The 17,543-nt window shown below is 38.6% G+C and overlaps 1 protein-coding gene across 1 annotated transcript; it reads right to left on the bottom strand.

Annotated features, from left to right (window-relative positions):
- Positions 1-4,158: 4,158 nt before the first annotated feature.
- Positions 4,159-16,657, bottom strand: ldlra (low density lipoprotein receptor a). Its single transcript, XM_053611241.1, has 18 exons — positions 16,439-16,657; positions 13,677-13,799; positions 13,310-13,432; positions 12,833-13,210; positions 12,557-12,679; positions 12,319-12,441; positions 11,369-11,488; positions 11,151-11,276; positions 10,891-11,062; positions 9,934-10,161; positions 9,725-9,843; positions 9,480-9,619; positions 8,550-8,691; positions 8,262-8,405; positions 7,896-8,108; positions 6,218-6,292; positions 5,939-6,102; positions 4,159-5,831 (listed from the first exon to the last, which is right to left on the bottom strand). The coding sequence occupies exons 1-18, from the start codon at positions 16,494-16,496 to the stop codon at positions 5,799-5,801; spliced, it is 2,604 nt and encodes an 867-aa protein (XP_053467216.1). The 5' UTR covers positions 16,497-16,657; the 3' UTR covers positions 4,159-5,798.
- Between the last annotated feature and the right edge of the window lie 886 nt (positions 16,658-17,543).

Raw genomic sequence — 17,543 nt, forward strand, 5'->3', positions numbered from 1 at the left:
TGGATGTCAATATTTTTTCTCAGAAGTGAAAAATCTTCCCAGTATTCTTCTTTGTTGTGTATTAGTGCTGCGCAAAGCAAATATATTTGATCTCTTTCTCTCTCGGCACCTCTGGTTTTGGCCCAAGTGAAGGAGAAGGGACTTTGTAGAACTTAATGTTTTTTCCCCTCCTCCTTCTTTATTCTTAGAAGAATTGTCCCATTTTGTGCACACACAGGTGGGAGGAAAGTCAGGGGCTCTGCTATAGGGACTTCTACATTATTTGAGATTGAGAGTGAAACCACTCATGTAAACACACCTTGTATAACATGCATGTTTACACACAAAGACCTTTAGCTCTAGTTAACTAGAACAGAATATAGATGCATGTGTATAACTGAGAAATACTAGATTCCTGCTTTTGCATAGCTAGACTATTGATGGGATGAACACCGAACTTCAGTGGAGAAAACCCCAGTGGTGCACACAGCCAATCATTTTATTTTATATATTCTATTAATAGGAAATACAAAGAATGTTGACCGAGAGATCATTAACATGGTGAACAGAGTAGTATTACACCTCTGTGAACATGCTCTTTACGCTTGAAGACAAGCCTACAAAAGTTCACAAACATCTGGAGGAGTTTTCCTGTTCCCGGATTCCCTTTACTCTGAACTGATCCTCGACTCTCGGAAATGTAAATGTTTCCATTTTTGATTTATAAGCCTGGCAGTGAGCCAAGGTACATATAAAACATAAGGATCTGTTCAGAGTGCAAAGTCCTACTCATGGCTTACCAACAATGTTTGGAGTTGATAATGCTCTGAGGATTTACTATAAAGTGAAGTGACTACAAAAGAAGAAGCAGAAGAAGAAGAAGAGGAAGGCTAGAAATGTGGGAGCATATGTCCTGCTTCACACACAGAGGTTTAATAGGCTGTAACTTGTTTAGTAGCACATATGTGTCATTATATGTTTGAATTGTGGAGATATTTTGTGGATATCTGTTGCCCAGCAGGCTAAGAATGTTGGATCAGTTGGTATTGTCACAGATTTAGTTTCATCTCCACATGCCTTCAGTAATTAAAAAAAGACATGTCAAGGCTTCAAAGCCAATCCAGACCTGTATTCCTAATTTCCTTCCTTTTCTCCACAACTATTCCATTTTATTCCTGTGATTTACTACACTGATAGATAAATTGTGTTAACATTATCTCATGTTTAAACTCAGTGGCAAGTTCAAAAATGTCAAAGAACTCGATGATGCCATATTTGCATTTGAATATACAAAATCAGGGCTATGAAAGACGTCATCTCACACTATTGTCCACTTGGCACTTATAGGAATACAGACATCTCATCAGTTACTGGAACGCTGTTGCCTAATGCCTGCTTGTGGCTCAGTTTAAAGGCTTGTTCCAGAAAGAAGAACAAACACTAAATAGAGTTCAAAATCAACAAAATGTTCTAAAGCTATTATTTTGTCAAATATTGGAATTTTAGACAGTTTACGTGTTATAAGTCTCTAAATTATTCGACCAAAATCTCTTTTGAGGGGGAAAAATTGGAGGGAAAAAACCATTTTCAACTTTTTGTTTTAGTTAATTATTAACTTCCACTTTCTGGAAAAGAAGGTTCTCTTTATAGTTAGGAATAACAAATTGTACTAGCACAGTAAACACGTAAAACACTTTGAAAACACTTCTGAATCTGTTTACATGGCATAATTAAAAGAATCTTTTGAAGAGAAAAAGCCCTGACATTGATGACATTGAACATGACGAGGGAAATTTCAGTTTTGGAGTAAAAAAAGAATCATTTTAAAGGATTTATATAGGATATAAATACACTTCAGTATGGCTGTGGCAACAAGAAATACCCAAATTAGGTTCATATACAGTATTTATATGTAGATTTTGTAGACTAAATATGTCTTTTTACTGTCTCTGATATTTCTCAAGGTCAAACTGCTTGTCAGAAGCACCTATAGTATACTCCCATGCTGTCATTAACTCTTACTGTGAAGGAGATATATTATTTTAATGAATTTCCAGGAGCTACCAGCAATATAATATCCTCCTGAGACCACACCCATTGACTTGTGTCCTCTGTAGTAGACATTGTGTTTTCATGCATGTCCTTTGACTTTTTTGAACTACTCTAGCAATTCCTGCTGTGCTATAAATAGGACATCCTGAGCTTTCTAGTGATATGTCATGTTATAGGCTGGGATGCTAGGAACAACTTCTTACACTGCATCCAAAATGACCGGCATAGGAACAAGCACATTTTATGGAAAGAAGAACGATAACTAAATTATTGTATTTTTATTGTTTTTTTACTATGATTATCACAGATATTCTTGTTTACTAAAGTGTCAGATAAGTGAGCCATAGGAGGCAGAGCTGCCTGTCCAATCAGATGAGGAAAAACACACACGGGTGTGGGATATCGTTATGTGTCATTGACTGACCTCCTGGGTTTGTTTGTGAATGTAATATATATGCAATGAGACAATAAAGAGCATAAAAGTGTAGTATAGGAATTGATAGAGGCCAGTATAAGTTCAGTCATGGCTTGCAATAAAGATGCCATAAAATTTCTTTGTAAGCTCTAATTTTAAACATTATAGCTGATGGGGGCGTAGCAAATGATTGGTCCAGCAACTACTCAAGAGGAATTACAGTAGTATTACAGACCCATATAGACTCTCTAGCGCATTCAAACTGGATAACAATCCTGAAAACATAATGTCAGGTCTATGTAATGAAACCAGCCCAGTGGCCAAGCAAAACTATGTATTTACTATGTATTTACAGTGATTACAAACCAGTCTAAAACCTAATACCAAAACCATGAGTACCATTGCCAAATATATTGTGATATTTACAAAGTAACACCAAAGCATAAATTTTATTGCATTAATAGTAAACTGCACAGTTTTCCTGAACAGTTCGTCAATGTCCTAAAATGGGCTCATATTATTACATATGTATTGTAATAAATAAAGAAAAGAACACACATGAGAATGAGTTGACTAACTGACTGACACACAACACAAGCACATTAATACTAAAAAAAATTGGCACCCCGTCCAGGGTGTCCCCTGCCTTGTGCCCCGAGTTCCCTAGGATAGGCTCCAGGCTCCGCAGTGACGCTGTATAGGATAAGTGGTATGGAAAATGGATGGATGGATGGATGGAATATATTGAGTGTAGTTACAGTACTTTTATCAATTAAATCAATTATATAATTATAATGCAAGCAAAATGTTCAACCCTAATTCCTCAAGCAAAAACAACAGAAAAAAAAAACAGCCAAATTCCACAGGAAAAAATGCAGACTTTACAACCTGAAGGTGAATCCTGTAATAATTATTACATGTTAATGGTCTGTCTTGGTATTCTGCTTGAATATTCCAAAAACTCTGAATATTGTTACTACATTTGAACACAAGTTTTAGTGTTATAGATTGTTATCATATCTTAAAGTGTAAAGTCCTCTGTGCTATATGTACGTACTCAAGGTATTTGAGGGTCAACTAAAGTAAATGAGTGAAAACAACTGCTGTTTGGCCTGTTCACTGACCTTTCATGTTTTGTTTTTCTAGTGTTAGTTACCTGTTTGCTGAATCAATGGGGATTATATACAGCACATGGCCTACATACTTATGAGACATGACTAAATTCAAACCTATAATGTCTCCCAGATAACTAAACAGAATAGCATCAACCGCTTGTGGTCTTTTACATTTCTAAACCCAACGACTTATTATCCAGGATCAAAACAGACAACAGTGCAAAATGATTAAGCTAATATTCGAAGAGTGAATAGAAAGATTTGTAGAACTCAGGGAGAGCTGGTATAAATCGGTTAGCAGTGCTAAGCCTCCCTGTCTTTTAAAGATAAAAAAAGACAATAGTATAATGTTTTGTTCTGGCATCCACATTAGATTATTTGCTGTTAACAAACATCTTAAGGCTGATTATTTTTTTATTTATGTGGAACCAAGCACAACTGCACCACCACTGGTCTTAATAAATATACACAGAATGGTATGAAGAAGTGATAGCTCATACTGTAGATTCATGCAGTGTCAGTCGTGTTCATTGCTGACACATCTGTAACACATCATCCGCAGTGATTTGCTGACCTGATCTGATGGCTTTAAAAATGTCCAAAGGGTGACAAAAAATTTTATTTACATACGCGAATAAATTATTTACACATCCTCATGGATGAATGATGTACATGCACTGACTGGTCTCACATCTTAAACACAGGGATCACTGAACAATACAACAAAATGAAACAACACTAACGAATAATCTGCGGAGTCAAACAAACAGAACAATGACATTAAAAAAACCTCAACCATAAAAATAATCCTTAACAGCATAGGCACATGCACTAGAGCAGGTATGGCCACTTTGTTTGGTAGCATTGTCTGTTGTATTTTACATCTACCAGTATCCTTTAATTCCTTTTAAGCCATGAGATACTGCTGGGTTACTGATTTGTATTCAACAGTGTTTTTATATTTTATAAAAAACGAATCAACTACAATTGGCACCCTGTCCAGGGTGTACCCTGCCTTGTGCCCAATGCTCCCTGGGATAGGCTCCAGGTTCCCCGTGACCCTGAAAAGGATAAGCGGTATAGAGGATGGATGGATTGATGGATGGATGGACTAATCAACTACAAGGCCTCATCAAGTTTACATTTATCATAGACTTTGGTTTATCAAACCAGTGCTGCTGTACAGATCATCTGTGATTACAAGAGCACATTTTGAGGTGCTCAACATGAACTGATGTTTTACATGGAGCAGGAGGTGGTACTTAATTCACTACTGACAAAAACCTATTAAGCATTAGCCATAAATATATGTGTATGACCTGAGGTTTTGGTATTTTTGGGACACTATATGGCTATATATTTACATTTGTGAACACCTGACTATCACACCCATGTGTGGTTCTTCCCCAAACTGTTGCCACAAAGTTGAGACCGTGTAATTGTATAGAATGTCTTTGTATGCTGTAGTATTACAATTTCCCTTCACTTGAACTAAGGGGCCCAAATCTGTTCCAGCAAGACAATGCCCCTGTGCACAAAGTGAGGTCTATGAAGACATGGTTTGAAAAGGTTGGAGTGGACCTGTGACCTCAACTCCCTGAACACCTTTGGGATTAACTGGAATGACGAATGAATGACGAATGTGTACCAGGCCTCCTCATCTGACATCAGTGCACAACCTCACCAATGTTCTTAGGGCTGAATGGACAAACCCCCACAGCCACGCTCCAAAATCTACTGGAAAGGCTTCTGGGAATAGTGGAGGTTTTTATAAGAATAATGGAGGACGAACTCAGAAATGGGATGTTCAAAAAGCACATAAAGGTCATATGGCCATATAGTGTATCCCATATAGTGGTGTGTGAACTAGCATTTATAATTCATTCCAAAATGTAAAACTCCACATACACAATATTTACAATATGTCTTCAAAGAGAATACTCTATTTAACAATACTGCAGTCTTGTCTTACATACACACATACTACATACACACTCATGTGGTCGCTTTCTCTTTGAAAAGTTACAATTTCATGAGAGGTCAGTGATTTTTGAGGTTTCTTTGTTTCCTGTTTTGTAGAAGTCTGCAGTAAATGAGCCTGGATGAGCCTGCCCCAGGAACTGCCTCTAAAAAGTGATGCTGTCCTTGGACACAATCTCCAAATGTCCATTCTTGGAGCTTGTTACAGCTTGTTACTGCAGGACTACTGTTGTCAGTCCTAGCATATATGGTAGAGTTCATAATTCATCTTCAAGACTGACAACTTGCCTCTGGAAAAAAAAAATTAAAATATTAAACTTTCCAAAAAGAAAGACGCTAGAGATGCTAATGCTAATGTTATACTGATAAATCACAATAAAACAATTTTGGGCTGTACCGGAGGGTAGGAGTAGCCATCAGAGCTGTAGTTCTTGCAGATATGAACTTTATCCTCTGTGGTCTTTTGGTAGACTGGATTTTCAAAATGAATGGTGTTGGTGTTTTTCAGCTTCCAGTTCCTCCACAGCAACATGCCACCAAATCCCAGGAGGCATAACACCACTTTAGAAAGACAAATATTACAAATATTAAATTGCATATAAGAATACTGCACATACAATTCAGCCTCTTTATAATCTTTAATATACAGTATTATGATATATTTAATCATACATACCCAAGGGCAATGCAATGTAAAGTGCCAGCAATGTTGACGATTCTTTTCTGACTGCAGCGACAGCACCATGACTGTCTATAAAAAAAAATAAATACCAAAAGTAACATGAGAGAAGTTCACCTGGTCATGAAATGAACAAGAAATATACAGAATCAATGCTCAATTCATATGATTTCTCTTTCCCCATCGTACGAAAGGTGCTACAGTTTACTTTGTTGTTCAGTGTTCAGATTTTCGATCAAAGTTGATCAAAAACTCACTCCAGTCTATATTGTAACTAATAGATGCATCTTAAAACCATTTAAGCTACTAAAATATGTCCAACAAGGATTATGATTATCCATCCATCCATTTTCTGTACCTCTTATCCTACACAGGTTCACTGGGGAGCCTGGAGCCTATCCAGGCACAGAGACACAGGGCACAAAGTGGGGGACACCCTAGATGGGGTGCCAATCCATTGCACAATCGCACACATACTCACAAACTACAGACATTTTTGAAATGCCAGACAGCCTACAACACATGTCTTTGGATTGGGGGAGGAAACCGGAGTGCCGGAGGAAACCTTCAAAGCACGGGAAGAACATGCGAACTCTATGCACACAGGGCGGAGGCAGAAATTAAACCCCCAACTCTGAAGGTGCGAGGCAAATGTGCTAACCACTAAGCCACCATGCCCGTGCAATAGCCTTTTTTTTTTTGAACTAGCCATGTTATATTGTAAAACGCCACCTGCATACAATCAGTAACAATCAAATAACATCCCATGTTGACCCATGTATTTGTCCACAATCTGATGTATAACTATAGAAAGGTTTCTTGTTATTATAACAAGATGTTTATCTATCAAGTGGACAAATGTCTTCTATTATTTTCTATAACACCAGGTACTGCCTAAACAACCTCACCATAGTCCAACTCTGAACCCTTAAAGGTCCTTTGTGGATCCCTCTTCAGGAACCCATAAAAACTCTGTGTCAAATCCTACAACATAGTCCAAGTAGAACCCGTTCATCAGCCTAAGAACACTTAATTATTCAAAGAAAGTTTAAAGAAATCACTCCTTGATAAACCCTTTTTTCTAAAAGTGTAGATAGGTTCAATTAAACAATAAGACATCCAACAGCATTTGTTCTGTTCACTTCTCTTGCCAATTACAGGGCTCCCGTAGAAAAAGTGTTGATTCTACAATTTAAAGCATTTCTCATGGTCAATGACCTTTATGAGCCATTTCAGTCTGGCTTTGGTGCACGTCATAGTACTGAATCTGACTATATTACTCCTTTAGACCATGCCTGTCCAACAGAATACAGTTTGTTACTTTAGGAAAACATATATAATCCCCTGCCCTTGCCACTCAAGGTGTATCACAAGGCTCAGTTCTTAGTCCCATCCTTTTTACCATATACACGCTACCTGTTGGCAAACTATCCATAGCCATGGTCATAGCTTTCACTCTGATGCTGCTGACATTCAGTTATATTTAAACACAGACCAACCACAGTCTCTAACGATGAGTCTCTCATCATTCAAGCAGTGCAGGTACTGACTAAATGATACTAATATTAGAATCACAAACGCTCAATGTGAAGTTCATCTCTTTTGTGTTTCATCAACTGCATGTCTGTCATTCAACCAAAAAGTGGAAAAATTATTTTTAAAAATCATCTCTTACTTGTCTGTGTGGTCACTTCATAATGAGTGTTGCCTGGGGAGGTTTTGGCTCTGGAAGCTTCTGTGGTTTGTGTCTTCACCACAGTGGTGATGATTGGAGCTGAAGTCTTGCTGGTTCTTGGGGCAGACGTTTTTGGTATAGTGCGTGGGGTTATATGAGGGTGGCCTGTGGTAGGAACTTTGGGCTGGATTGATGGTGCTGTTGTTGGAACAGCTGTCCAAAAGAAAAATTCCATTCATTGAGTCATGATAGGTACTACACTGAAAATGACATTTAACGTAATTTATGATTACACTAAATGATTGTTTATTTCATTTTGTATCTTAAATGCCCTTTTAAGACTTTTCTTCAAAATGGTGATCTTACCAGGAACACATTTCCTCATATCTTTGCCCAGCATCATGTTGTCAGGACAAGCACATGTGTACTTGGGTGAGAAGATGCTGACCTGTGGTGCGGCCAAGCACAGGAACTCGCATCCACCGTTGTTGATCTTGCACCAATTCACAGCTGTAAAAAAGACAACATTACCCAATATGAATGCTCAGAAACAGGGTTGACTATTTTCTACTACTTTTGTATAGTACTATAACCCTGCACTGGATGATGCAGAGGTGTAGGGGTTGGTCATGTTATATAAATGATCTGACGCACCACTGGGCTGTTTCAGATTGTGATACAGCACAATGTCCTCTGGAGATGTAAGGTGTTCTGCCACTTTTGTGATGTCTTTCCCCGTCACACGGTTAGCACTCAGGATAGCGTTGTTGCTAACATCAGTCCAGAATACTTGCTCCTGAAGACAGCAAATGAAGTGAATATGCCCATTAACTTATTAAAATATCCTCTTAATACCTCCTTATTCATTTGTACCCCAGAAAAAAATAAATTATATATGTATATATATAAACAGATCATTATCTCTAGTGGTCAAAATGGAAACTGCAACAAGTGCTAATAAAGGCCCACTGGAGTAGGAATCATGCTGTCCCTTGTATGAGTGTCTGTCAGGGGTGTTAATATGGTTGCCAGATTGGGCTAGCTTAAACATGTTCCACATATGCCAAGATCTTATTTTTTATAGCAAATAATCGGAATTAAAATGAATACATTCCCACAGTGTAAGGGATAATTCAACATTGGAAAAGTGAGACATATTAGACACATTTAAGGCATGCCAATGTGTCTAACATGTCACCCTTTTCCAATGTTGATTTTTTCAGGTCTTTTGTGTGGATTTTGAGATGTTGTTGTGTTGGAGATTTAGCTGAATCCTGGCAACCCTGGTTAAGGATTTTAGCCCTACTATGTTTGTCTTGCACATTGGTAACACACCTGCTGTACCAAACACAGTTGAACAAAGGTGTGTCTAAATCTGCTCAAAGTGAGCTTCTAGACTCTATGCTGGATGACTGTATGTCGTCAGCGTTCAGCTGTCTACTGTCATGTAGCCTACAGTGAAAGTCAAGTGTGAAAGCCTCTCAACTTAATCTTGTTTGAGGCTATGGCATTTTTCTGCCATGTTATCTAAAACTCAATTTGACAAAATATTCTTAAACTAGGTCTTCTAAAAGGCAAATGCACCTCAAACACTGTGACACTTAATGGATGTGCCAGTCTGCCCTGGTCTATAATGAGTGTACGACGGCCACCTCCCTGCACGTCAATACTGGCGAGGGTATGCAGTTTAGAGTCCACCCAGTACAGACGCTGGTTCAACAGATCTGAACACAGTGGAAGGAAAAGAAACAGGTCAAAACACATTCGTCAAAAACATCCACGCCCATCCTATCAAGGTACACAGGACTACATGAGGAAAAGGTTCTTACCAAGCGTTATCCCATTAGGCCAGACAATGTTATCAGACACCAAAGTGCTGCGATCAACTCCATTCAGGCCACCCTTCTCAATTTTAGCAGGCGTACCCCAGTCAGTCCAGTATACAAAACTAGACATTATAACAAATGTACGTAAAGATATAAGCCAGCATAGTTAGTAAAATGAAACATGTACTTTAAGCTTCATGTTTGTGACTCACTTCTTAATTGGGTCAACCACAATAGCTCTTGGCTTGGTCAGGTCTTTTCTGAAGAGCGTCTTGCGCTTCTTTCCATCTTCTGTAGCTACAGAGACGGCACGACGTACACTATCTGTCCAGTAAATATTACCATGGATCCAGTCCACTGCAATCCCCTCAGCTGCATCCAAGCCAGAGTCAATCACAGTGCTATGTTGAGATGAGTCTAATGCTGCATCCATGGGAGCTCTAGAAAATACAGCGCAATCTGTATATAAAGGGGCATAATCTTGTAAACTCCGTAAACTCCAGCACATTTGATTTGTACTATAATAGTTTGCATTTTATAATACTTTATAATTATAGTTTGCATATCCCATGTTTTTGAGTAGGGAAAAGACTATCTACAAATAGATGTGTATACATCCTGCAACAAGACAACAATCCAATATATATGACCAAATAAACAGAAACTTTGGTTTGAAAATAACCAACGCAAGATATCAGGTTTCACCATCACACCTCTGTGTCTCTGAAGAAGCCAGTGTATGACAAGGAGTGAAGGCACACAGTGACTAATCTACCTGGTAGACTTAGAACAAAACATATCAGAAAGAATTGGCCACAGATATTACAAATGAGAAGATCCCAACTCTGCACATGAGGTGAAATAAGGTTGAAGCCAAAGGCTGGGTATTTAAATCATTAGATACTCTTTAGTATATCATTTTGACAAAAGGGAAATGCAAACATTCAACTGTTATCGCTTTATTTTTTCCACTATATACATATCACATACACTATGTGATCTATTTGTTACTTGACTACTATTATTTTTGTTACATATCATAATTAGAAATCATCTGTGATGATTACAAACTTTTGCACACACTTTTGCTTTCTTAAAAAAGAACATTTTGTCCCACTGGATCAGTCAAACGAAGATCAAAGTTTTATGTGAATTTATTAGATTATTACCTATAAATTTTCTTGAGGGACAGATCAGACCAGAAGATCTCCTTGTTGGCCATGTTCATGTCCAAGGCAATTATGCTTTTCTGACGGGAGATGACTTGCGTGTACTCACTCTTATCCAGAGTCATCTTCCTCACCTCGTGGCGGTTAGTGAAGAATAGATAGGCAACAGTTCCTGAACAAGATAGAGAAAGCCATCTTAGAATACAACAAAACAGCTGAAATAAGTGATACACAGTGCAGCCTAAAGTTCAAACACATACCAATAGCTTTGCATGCTTTGGTCGTTGGATCTACTTGGTAACCTTCAGTACACTCACACTTGTAGCTGCCCACCTGATTCACACAGATTTGACTGCATGCGTCCCCATTGGCGCACTCATCAATATCTGTGTGATGAAAAAGTGGAACAAAGATTAGAGCCTAATATTCATGTGTGGGTGGTTTAAACTGAGCAATTCCTAAATCTTCAGTGTCTTACCTTCACAGCTTTTCTTGTCTACCAATTGGAATCCACTGGGGCACAAGCACTCATAGCCAATCTTTAGGTCATTACAGATATGAGAACAGCCACCGTTGTTGTACAGACACTCATTAGAATCTGTCAGGATGAAAGACATTGACTATGTTTACATGGACAGCAGTAATCTAATTATTGACCTTATTCTGAGTAAGACAATATTGTGATTAAGGTGTTTACATGAGTCGCTTTTAGAATATTCCTTTCATGTTCAGGTTTTACATGTTATAGAATATAGAGCGGTTAACGGCACATGTCATTACGTCACTGCGCTACGCCATCCCACATTCCCTCCAGAATTTCACGTATCAACATACAGTTTGTCTTCGTTATGGTACCGTATACAGTTTTGGGTGTTTAATTTTTAATTTTAGGAATGCTTCAAGTGCGGTTAATTATTTGTCATTCTATACGTGCAAATAGACGACTGCTTGAAGCCATGGGCTGTGTCAGAAACCGCGTACTTACCGTCTATATAGTAGCCAAAATACATGTTTTTCACCTACTATGTAGTAGGTAAGTACGCGGTTTTGGACGCAGCCGTGTGCTCTTGTTTGCCGTCAAACGGCTGAGCACTGCCATGTGTGTACGTGTCCTGTCACAAAATGCGGTGAAAACTCCCACACAACGTTAATAGTGTGATTAAGGTGTGTACATGTCTATAATGTACGTCAATATTGCGACTAAAACAGGAACACTCCACATGTCTTAATTCGATTTGTGTTTACTTCGAGTATGATTTTGGCAGATTAAGGTCATCAATAATCACTGTTTATATGGTAGTTTCTTAATCAGAGTATTGTCTTAATCTGGTTAATACTGGATTATTGTTGTGCATGTAAACGTACTGAGAGTTATCAAAATCAACACAACAGCCTCATGTGTGGATTTAACAGAGGTTTATTACTCACCACACTCACGCAGAGGCTCATCAGACCAATCCCTACAATCACGCTGCTTGTCACATACTTTGTCCATGCTGATGCATTCACCGCTGCGACACTGAAACCTGGATGGTGCGTCACAATGGGTGGCTGAAAAAAAGTCATCATGATACATCAATCTAAACATGCTGTACTCATATGGCAGCAATAGATTTAGAGATTTTTTCCTGATATAGATCATTTTTTTCTGAGCTTAAAGACTCACCATTGACACAGCCAAGTTCATCACTCATATCATGACAGTCATACACCTGGTTACACTGGCGGATCCCGTGGATACATGATCCATCACCACAGCGGAACTGATCTGGCTGGCATGTGGATACGGCTGTTGTTCAAATACAAAACATCCAAGTTATTGGACTTAAAAATCCTTCCACATATGAACATCCACAACATTAAAGTTACGGAATAAAGTTAATCATGTAGCTTTTCCAACTGTTATTTGGCAGGACAGAAAAAAAAAAGTCTTTTGACTTACTGCAGTCTTTCTCATCTGATCGATCCGGGCAGTCGGTATCTCCATCACATCTCCAGACATTTGGAATACATTCCCCATTCCCACACTGGAAGTCTACACTGGAGCAGGGCTTTCTGGGAGATGAAGACTGGTCGCCGCAGTTCTGAGGCCACTCGTCTGAACCGTCTGTACAATCGGAATCTCCGTCACAGACCCACATGCGTGGCAGGCACATAGAGTTGTTGCAGCTAAAAGCAGCCGGGTTGCAGGTAGTGGGCTGACACTCCGCTTCATCACTGCCGTCGTCACAGTCATCAGCATCTTCATCACAGACGAAAGCCTGAGACACACACTGACCATTGCTGCAGCGGAATTCATGATTCAGACACTGTCTTGGACCTGTAAAAGAAGTGAAGAACACAATAAAGATGATTTAAATTCATATTTAGTCAATCACAATGTTATTATTATTATAGGTTAACATAAAGCATTGCTCACTGCAGCCGGCTTCATCAGCACCGTTCTCACAGTCTGCCTTGCCATCACATTTCCAGCTGTTAGGCACGCACTGGTTTAGCCGTCCCCCACAGTGGAACTCACTGGGTTCGCATGTCTTTGCCACTGAGAGCAATGAATAGAATGTGTTAACCCAAATGTCTGTTGTATCCTTCAACCACCAAACCACAAATTCATGAGTATCTGCATGTTAATGAGATACTCATTTACATTTATTCATTTAGCAGACACTTTTATCCAAAGCAACTTACAAATGAACAAATACAAGCAACGTGATATATCAAGCGGAGAACAATACAAGTAGTGCTACCCTACAAGATTTATAATTGAGTTTAATTGAGATACTTACTGCAGGAAGCAGGAAGCTCATCAGTGCCATCACCGCAGTCATCCGTACCATCACATATCCATCTCATTGTAATACACTTCCCATTGCCACACTGGAAATTCCTGGAGCCACAGGATCCAACCTCTGCAAAACAAGATGATATTTTATATTTTTTAACAATAACATTTTTATTTTTTAACAATAGAACTTGTCACAAAGCAAATTTACAGAAATCCAGATGTAGGTTTTGATCCCTAATGAGTAAGCAAGAAGTGACAATCTCACTGAGTCAACATGAGGGAGAAACCTTGAGAGGAATCAGACTCAAAAGGGAACCCATCCTCTTCAAGGTGACACCAGATAGTGGAATTAAACATCATTACTCTTCCACAATTATGCACTCAGCATCCACTTTATTGGGAACACCTGTACAAGTTATCTAATCAGCCAATCACTTGCAAGTGCAAATTTTTTAAAAATAAAATCATGCAGATACAGATCAAGAGCTTTAGGTAAAGTTCACATAAAACATCAGAATGAAGAAAAAAATTTTTCCACACTACAACTTCCCCATTTTGTCCCTGTGGGTTTTCTCCATCGCGACCCGATTAACGGATAAGCGGTTGAGGATGGATGGCTGGCTGGATGGGTTTTCTCCATATCCTCTGGTTTCCTGCAACTGTCTCAAAATAGGTTTGGTTATGTTAAATTGCTCCAAGGTGTGAATGAGTGTGTAAATGTGCGTGTGCATGGTGTTTTACTAGCATCCCATTCAGGGTGTACTCCTGTTTCACTCCCTGTGTTGCCTAGTTATCATTTTAGCAATTACAGAAAACAAATGTTTCTCATGCACAATACACTGTTCTCAAGCTGATTTTGGATTATCTTTGTATTTTTGCAATCCATACTTTAATTTGTAATGGGAAATGCTCTTAGATTGTACTGATATAAAGCTCTTCTTGGGCAATAGGGATAGTTTGAACCATTGGCAACAAAAATATGAAGCTGAATGACACTTTCATTGATCTCAGATCAATGCTAATGGTCTCAGTCTGCTTGTTCAATCAATAAAGCTGAGGTAATTCAATCCAATAGGCTGTCAGTGGATGGATGACGCTTTGGGAATGTCTTTCTAGTGCCACTGCACATTTGGCAGCAGGGACACCTGTTTGGGACATGACCCGGAGGGGAGGGACATAACGGATCACGCCACCGTTGGCCTACTGGCTGCACATAACATTATGTGTATCAATGGCAAACCAATCTGATCATTAAGTTCTCTAATCTCTTGCACACCAAAGACAGAAGAGGAATCCTGTGTATTGAGAACAGACTAAAAGCCGCCTTTTGCATTTCACCTCATGACATAGGGTACAGCTTCACACCTGCCACACTGTTTCAGTATAGATATTCTGACAACATATTCTTTGAAATAACGTGTTAAATTGCTATTATTCTGGAACTCATCTGTTTGATAAGATGCTGTGGATGAGAGCCACAGTCAATCTGACGTCACCGAATCATTAATTCAGAAAGTAAATGGGAAATGCTCCTTTTAGTGCTTATTTTGTTTAATTGCTCCATCTGTACTGGAGTCAGCGGTGTAGAGACATGTCTACATTCTCATGGAGAAATGCAGCAGTGTTAAGGAAGTAGGACACGATTAAATATGTTGTCGCCATTTTTGAAAGTATTTGTGAATATTTATAATGGTACCACATAAAATCTTTCATCTGGTGCCCAGGGATCACAACTGAGCTCTGTTAAAGTAAAAAACATGATTTAATGCACATCAGTATGACAGCCTTTCTAAATCCTTAGAAAGGCTCAAAACCAACAAATGTCTACTGTGTAGACTGTATACTGTACTTGATGCCACAAAAACAAAGGGTCTGAGTTTTACACTGAAAAACATGAGTCAACAAAGTAATAACACAACATACACGGTCCAGCAATATGTGGAGCAGTACAGCAGAAGCAAAGCAGTGGGAAACAAAACTGTGGTCATTTCAGCCATTCAGATTTGGATACCCCACAGGAAAAGAAAGAAAAAAAAATGCCAGTTGTGATACATTCCTAAAATGTTCCTGGCCTTCTCCAAGCATTTACAGAAACATCATAACGAGGGAATTCCTGGAAAAGTGGTAGGGGGCGAACATACTATGGAGTGCTGCTCTTCAGGAACAGCCCAGATACACAGAACTCCAGCTCCTGGAACTGAACAAAGGGATGTGGGACTGGGTTGAAGAAGTGGGCAGATACTCTGATACTCATAAGATTTTTCAGCACTGACCACTTTTATTTGATATTATCTATCATTAGCAATTTGCCATAGAAAAACTGTTTATTGAACAGACACATGTGCGGTCACACTCATTAATCTGTAAAATAAAAATGGCGCATGCGCGTTGTGTGTGTGCGTGTGTAGCTCTAGTGATGCAACATTAAATTTGTTAGACAAGATACAAGATATTAACCTATACCTAATATTTCGCCAAGGATGATTAGCACTTGCCATTGCGTTAGAAACTGTGGTTACTTACAAATAAAGTTTACATTTCAGGGGAATAAAGATTGTTACTGCAACCAATATTTAAAGAAAAACTGGAAATGATTATATATTTAGAAAAAAGCCCATTTTCTGAAGAGTATATATAATGATAAATGAAGCTTACACTAACAATGAAGGTCTCCCTGGAAGAAGAGATTGTGATATCTCAATGTGATATGTCAGCCTTCCTGGTTAAATAAAAGATAAATAAATACTAAAGTAATGGTCTTACCTGTTTGAACTGGGCTCGCTGAATATATCACGAAGAACAAAAATAAAGTCTTTTCCATAGTTTCCTAATAAAGTGTCAGCAGAGTCTCCACGTTGCTCCACGTTATGTTTACAGTAATTATTAATACAGTGTTCTATGTGTTTTCGGTAAAGTATTTTAATTTTTAAAAAATACTCATCGTAATTATTAGTCCGAAAAAAAGAGTGTACTTTTACTCGCCAGTGCAGGTACCAGATGTTGTGTCAAGGTGAAATCAGTTTTAATTTGAATGGGGTTGTGGTGTGGGCGGGGCTTAACCACGGAGAGGCGGAGCTGGGTGGTGTGATTTTTGAGGTACAGTAGTTTTTATTTGGAGGGGGCGTGTCCTGAGCGGCCACCCGAACAGTGTAGCTCCACCCAGTCCAGAGCAATAGACGGATATTAGTGAAATATTATATTAATACTACTGATAATATAATATAATATATGAAGGAAAAAAAACAGAGTGTCTAGACACATCTGCATGTTTTAAACTATGCTGAAAAAATGTAGAAATATACAATTGAGAAAACTAAATTAAATATAAATACATTGTAAAGTTGAGATATTTAGAAAACTAAATTAAACACTGATTTATTCACTCACTGCAAAATATCTGTAAATATTTTCATTTATATCAGTGCCTCACGTAATGAATGAATCAGGAATGATTAGTATATACCACATTTCCATACAATAAAGATTTTATCCCCCCTGCTTTAGGACTGCAGCGTCTTCTACTCATAAACACTGAGATAAGGCACTTAGTGGCATCAAAGCCATGTGGCCTTGACTAATAAGGTGTGTGTAAATCAGATGAGCAAAGGTAACCGGAAGTACAAAGTCACAAACATATTAAGGCACCATCATCACATATTGCGTCATGCTGCCTATTGCAGTTGTCTGCAGACTGAAATTTTTAGGATCAGAACAGTCTGAGCTGATCAGTGCTTACAAAATTACCTCCATGAGCTGGCACAGTAAAGAACACAAACACTACCTAACAAACTAACACTTTTCCCTTAACACAGCAAGGAAATGCTCACAATGTGTCCAAACATTTATTTTTTCCCCTAGAGCTCAGTGG

Source organism: Ictalurus furcatus, chromosome 2 (genome assembly GCF_023375685.1).
Source record: "Ictalurus furcatus strain D&B chromosome 2, Billie_1.0, whole genome shotgun sequence".
NCBI classification, from domain to species: Eukaryota; Metazoa; Chordata; class Actinopteri; order Siluriformes; family Ictaluridae; genus Ictalurus; species Ictalurus furcatus.

Bases quoted from the DNA above. Each gene is read 5' to 3' on its own strand.
- ldlra (XM_053611241.1), bottom strand. From the start codon at position 16,496: ATGGAAAAGACTTTATTTTTGTTCTTCGTGATATATTCAGCGAGCCCA. The intron at 11,063-11,150 runs GTATGTGTTTGA...TATCTTGTTCAG, and splicing joins CAAAGCATGCAAAGCTATTG to GAACTGTTGCCTATCTATTC. The intron at 8,406-8,549 runs GTGCGTCAGATC...TCTTTTTTACAG, and splicing joins CAATCTGAAACAGCCCAGTG to CTGTGAATTGGTGCAAGATC.